Below are 6483 nucleotides of genomic sequence, written 5' to 3'. Positions count from 1 at the left end.
GCTTTTTATATTCTTTTCTTCTGCTCTTTTCTTCATCTATGTTAAGCTGCTTTGACACAATCTATATTGTAAAATGTGCTATGGAAATAAAGATGAATTGAATTATTCCTATACAGCTCTGGGGAAAAAATCATTTGTGTATAAATGAACTCCGGAAAACATGTTTTCTATTGTACAAATTAGAATAAAACTTAGATTTCGATTTATTTTCTTTGCAGGAAACGACGATAGATGAATATGAAATATTCCATATTTTCAGACTTTAAATATTGGGGGAACATGTGCAGTATATATATGAGCAATATCACACGAGTAGCAGTGCGATATAGCTGTATATCGGCGCTGGGTTGAGGCATGGGTTGGTTCGAGTGCCCCCCACCAGTGCCAATATACAGCCATATCATAATGCTACGAGTGTGATATTGCGTTTATACAACCATTTGATGGCATAACACAGAGAGTCTCAAAAATGTATGAGGAACTATTTTTTTCCGCCACTCTTCACATCTGCAGCTGATGTCAAAACAGCAGAAATTGTACTAATTCACAAACGTTCCTTTAGAGCTAACATTTGAATGTTTCTCTAGCATAATAGTGATGACAAACACAGGAAATTTTTGCTCATATTTTAAGATTATAAGACTGAACAGAGATTTCCCAGTATTTCCAGCCTATTCTCATGAGAAAACGTAAGTATTTACAGTTTTGTCAGTTTAATGGCTAATTCGTACGAATTCGTACAAGTTCAGTCGTATGAAAATATACGATTTTGGCACCCAACCCCGGCCCTAAACCCAACCGTCATTGGGTGATGAGCAAATTGTACTAAATTGCACTAATTAGATTGTACAATTTATAGGAATTAGCCACTAAATCAAAAAGTTACGAATTGCCATGAGATTGCATTGGTATTTCTGTTGCAATCAGGATTTCATAATTAACCCTGAAAAAGCCAGCGCAAAGCAAACACTACCATTTTCTGTGGTATAAATACAGCACTACAAAATACAAAAGAGATTTTTTTTTTGATTTTTATTGTGATTTGTTCAGCTGTACTTTGAAACTTACGATGAGAAAATGCTGTTGTTCTCCCTTAAGGACTTATTTTGTGTTTTCTGTCGCCATCTTGTGGCGGAACATCAACCGCCACTTTCTTTGGTCTGCTCAGAAACAGGCTCTATCCTTATAAATAAACTGCATAGTTGCAATGTAAACAACTACATTCTTGACTAAAAAAGCCTCAAAAGTACATGATGTTGTCCAACAGCAACAATATTTGTCACACCGTAAAGTGTCCTCTGCTTGTCGCTGTATGTGGGCGGAGTAATACACAAGGGTGAAGGGTGAAGAGGCTGTACAAGTACTGTTATTTGTTGAATATTGCACAGCTTAATCTAATCAGATTCAAGAACCAGACAGAACTATTGTGTGTGTGTGTATATATATATATATATATATATATATATATATATATATATATATATATATATATATATATATATATATATATATATATATGTGTGTGTGTGTGTGTGTGTGTGTGTGTGTGTATATATATATATATATATATATATATATATATATATATATATATATATATATATATATATATATATATATATATATATATATATATATAATACAGTTGAAGTTAGAATTAATATTAATATTTAAATATTTAAAAATTTCCCAACTTATGTTGAACAGAGCAAGCTAATTTTCACAGTATGTCTGATAATATTTTTTCTTCTGGAGAAAGTGTTTATTTTGGCTAGAATAAAAGCAGTTTTTAATTTTTTCAAAAACATTTTAAGGTCAAAATTATTAGCCCCTTTAAGCTATTTTTTTTCGATAGTCTACAGAACAAACCATCATTATACAATAACTTGCCTAATTATCGTATCCTGCCTAGTTAACCTAATTAACCTAGTTAAGCTTTTTAATGCCACTTTAAGCTGTATAGCAGTGTTTTGAAAAATATATAGTAAAATATTATTTACTGTCATTATGGCAAAGATAAAATAAATCAGTTGAATTAGAAATGAGTTATTAAAATGATCATGTTTAGAAATGTGTTGAAAAAATCTCCGTTAAACAGAAACAGGAAAAAATAAACAGGGGGCTAATAATTCTGACTTCAACTATATATACATACATACACAAAATTGATAAGATTATACTACTTACTTTGCAAGATACTAGTAAAGACTAAAATTAAATACCATATATATGATGCTATTTAATATATTGCAAATAGTTACAAATCTATAATTTCTATAATCAAACTGAACATCAAATAATTGTAGTAAATATACAATAACACTTTAATTAAACAGCATTACAGTAAATTGTTTAAATGTTGCCAGGGAATGTCCTAAAATGTATAATTTAATAACAAATGCAACATATTTTATAAAGATGTGACTGTCTTTGTGAAAGACAGAGAAAAACACAAAACTGAGTGTGAACTGAGATACATACTGCAAATAAAAATAATGTTTGTAAACCCTGATGGTTTACTCTACATGTGATTGTGTGTAGTGAAAGTGTTTTAAGTTTGTTGGCCGATAGTACAATAGAAACTGGCATTATTCCACATTTCTGTTTAAACCTAAATTCTTACTTCAGGACAAGCTAGGAGTCAACGAAATGTTGCAATATCTCGAGGGATTTCCTCAAACAATACCAGTACCCTGAGACTGTCTGCAAATGTAATCTATACCGATAAAAGTGATATGCGCACCATTGAGGACTGGATTGTTTAGCTCTGAAATGTCTTTGACTAAATAGTCAACGCAAAGCAAAATAAAACTTCTCACCACAGTTATCTCACCATCAATAGGCCATGAAGTCAAATATAACACAAGTTACTGTTCTAGCCATAGCCTACACACTACATTCTAAATTCATCTCTACGAATGACAGCCTAGAATAATGTATCCATTGTCATTTCTGTAACATTTAAGAGCGGCATGTGGCATCACTCCACTATTTGGTGGGAACACTGCTCTTCTGTGTAAAGTTGATAGTCTTAGTTGAAATTGTTTAGCTGCTCTCATTAATTTCGATGCTTGTCTATCAATAGACATTGACATAGAAGTTGAGGGTTGGGCTCGTTTGTTTAGAGCGCACAAGAATGCTCCCAACCTTGAAAAAAAAGAAAAAAGTTTCACAGAAGAAAAAAACCGACTCGCTCTTCGTTGCCAGGGCAAACGCAAGCCCAACCTACCGCCATAGTAGAATTACCTGAATTCTCCTCACGTGACCGATCCCCAGACCGGTCGACCAATGAGAAGAGAGGACAGGTGCACTCGTTGTAGTTTCGGAGGTGGAATCCCGGGTACTCTTGTAAACTGCGACGGCACTATAAAGTCTTTCACGTAAGTTCAATTTTTGCGTGGCACATTCAGAACCTCCTCCAGGTGATGTTGGGCTAAGGATGATGTTATGCTTTCTCAGAGACATTGATATCCATTCAACCGAGTTATGCACAAATCTGCGTCTCATTGATTGACATCTTCGGATACGTGGGAGTGAAAGATGGATTTCACACACAGTGATTTCTTCTGAAGAAGATTCAGCGTCTCTTCTCTGTTGTCTCAACACACCTTTCATTTAGAGGAACCTCGGGCTGCGTTTATCTTCTTCTCGTCATTTTTATCCAGGTGAGTCGCTCAAGCTGATGATCAGGTTCGTTGTTGTTGCATGAATCATCACCTGCAAACCTCTCTTGAGGTTATTGCGCTGTAAACCTGTTCTGCATCGCAGGAAAACATCCTAGGTTGTTTGTCTTGTATGACTTGATACATTTGTTTGGAACTAATCTTTAAGTTTTTAAAAAGATATGTTTAAAATGCCACTGAATACACATATTCTTCAAAGTCATTCTGATAATTTTGCGGCTGAAAATAAATATCAACGTGTAATCCTTAAAGGTAAAGTATTATTATTATATGTTATTTACACATATATAAAAACTAGGCTAGGCCTACTTAGCAAGCGGAGAGTCTCATGGTGGCGCTATCATCAAATCAGGATATTGGCAACACGTTTATTTTTGAATGGACATTAATAGAAGAACTTCACGTGTTGTAAACTAATATTAAAATAGTTCATCATCTTGGACATTTTTGTCATTGACCAAGCAGTTTTCTTTATAACAGCCGTTCCCGTGATGGGTGGAGGCCTTGCCTATTTCAATAAAGTGTAGGCCTATTAAAACTAATCTATTACAGATCTGGGCTATCTCAAATTACACTGTGTTTGTTGTTATTCTTGAATAGCCATGTTGTGTCTATTGTTGGTCTTACATCACCGCGTCATAAGCCCATACATTAGAAAGGTAGGCCTACACATTTAACTAAGCCTTTAGTTAGCCTACATAGTTTTTCTTCCAAGTTTAGGTTAAAACGGTTAAATGTATTTTTAATCATTTGCTTATCTTTTATGTGTTTAGTTTTAACAATGACGGAGAAAACAGCTCCCTGGTGGAGATCTTTCGTGGGCAAGAGGAGAAAAGCAGCCAGAGAATCGGCAGCGACACTTGAGCAGGACCTCCGTAATCAGACATCTGCAGAATCCACGCAGCAACCCTCTGCTGAGCCCGACCAACGAATCACCTCACAGACCCTAGTGAAAAAAGCAGGCAATTACCTACCAAGCGACGAAACATATGACGACTCCGCTGATCAGCCCACATTCAACGAGGGCAACAATCGCCGTTTTCTCACTGTGTCGCGCTCCGGTCGCTTCAAAGAGAAAAAGAAGTCGCGAGCGAGTTTTCCACAGAACCACGAAGACGAAGGGAAACTTGCCGCCGCCAAACCAACTGAAGTCCAGTCAAAGCGCTGATAGCAGCCGCAGTTTACACCCGATGGTAAAGCCATAAATAAGGCACTACCTTCAAACTGACAATGTTAATAAACTTGAGTCATGAATGCACTTATTGATATTGTGGTGATAGACTTTTGGACTAAGTTATTACTGGAGCTTTTCTCCAAATGCTGGAAATGATGGAATTTCCTTGAGGATAAAACGTCTCTCCTAGTAGGTTTAAATGGGTTTATAGGCACTTTACAACTTGCTTGAGATCAGCTAGGTCAGCCTAAACCTGGTAAAACCAGCAAACTATAAGCTGTTTTTTCTCCAGCAGGGAAAATACATCCAATATTTGTGAAGGATACAACACATTATTTTTAGAGCTTTGTTATAGCTAGGCCTACAACATTTGCACTGTTTTATGGTGTTACTGCAACATTTTATGAAGGACTTTATGTACGAAGGATTGAGCAGAATTTATTTTGAAGATAATCAATGTAATGTTTATCATGACTGTTTTGAATGGTTGTGCATGCATGTCACTTTTGTTTTGAGCGGGATTGGGTGGTGGTCCTATCCGTCCAGAATCAAATGTTTTTTACTTTATATGTCAAGATAGTTTTGCATCAGATATGGCAAAAATCAAAATCATATTATTTGGCCTAAATATCTTTTATTTTACTAAATGTAGGATACATTGTTAGGGTTTATATGTTTGGATACAAGTAAAGATATAACCAAGAGGTCAAGAAAATCAAAATAATTGATAAGCGGTTAGTTCAGCAAACAGTGTTTACAATAGTTACATGTTATTATTTATTATGGAAAATATATATATATATAAAACACTTTCAGCGTTTTATCAACTGCTTTCATCTCCAAATATGATTAGACTGTTCAAGTGGAGACTGAGAGATTATTGTATATAACATAAAAATGTTATGAATTATACATTATAACTTTACTGAAACAACAGATCTAATAGTGGCCTAAGAGTTTTGCACAGTAATTTATAGATGGGAAGTACTTTATATAGGTGAATTTGGTTAAAGTTTTATTAACTTATGTTAAATCAGAACTGAACACAACAACTTGGCTTTAAAGAACTGTAATCACACCTGATAATTTTCTGGTAATATGAGTGAAGCTTGTACGACAAATGAGCCTCAGATATTCAGATCCTTTGAGCAACATTATCTGTTAAAGTAATGACCAAGTACATGAGATTTTTGTCAATAAAAACAAACATGCATTAATAAATATTAAGTGAAAGGTTTAGTGCAATTAGGCTAGTTTGAAACATATACTTTAATCTTACACATTAGCATGCCAAATTTACCTCTGGGAAGTGTCATTACATCATATTAAATAAACATGATTCTATTCATACTGCTTTTGCTGATGTGTTTTTGCTTTTGAATGTGCTTACGTGTGAGTGTTTGTTATGGGTGGGGTAAAAAAAAGCAATAGGTCATTATTAGAGTTACAGTATTTAAAACAGTGTGCTAATGCTCGTCACCTTGCCTGAGGCTGTCATCTTTAACCTCCTCAACCCTGTGCCACAACATTCCTCCTTAAAAGACAAGTTTCTCAGAGAGCCAGAATGACTGACTGCACTGTCTTTTCCTAATAGGCTGGAATATATTAGATCATTTGCATGGGTTT

At 34.8% G+C, this 6483-nt stretch overlaps 1 protein-coding gene across 1 annotated transcript; it reads left to right on the top strand.

Moving 5' to 3' along the window:
* Nucleotides 1-3301: 3301 nt before the first annotated feature.
* Nucleotides 3302-6207, top strand: LOC130246738 (proline-rich protein 15). The gene is made up of 2 exons (XM_056479861.1): nt 3302-3665; nt 4457-6207. Exon 2 carries the CDS (start codon nt 4465-4467, stop codon nt 4849-4851), a length of 387 nt encoding a protein of 128 aa, XP_056335836.1. The 5' UTR covers nt 3302-3665; nt 4457-4464; the 3' UTR covers nt 4852-6207.
* The last annotated feature ends 276 nt before the right edge of the window (nt 6208-6483 follow it).

Source organism: Danio aesculapii, chromosome 19 (assembly GCF_903798145.1).
Source record: "Danio aesculapii chromosome 19, fDanAes4.1, whole genome shotgun sequence".
Taxonomy (NCBI): domain Eukaryota; kingdom Metazoa; phylum Chordata; class Actinopteri; order Cypriniformes; family Danionidae; genus Danio; species Danio aesculapii.
This window is presented reverse-complemented; position numbering and strand designations above follow the sequence as displayed.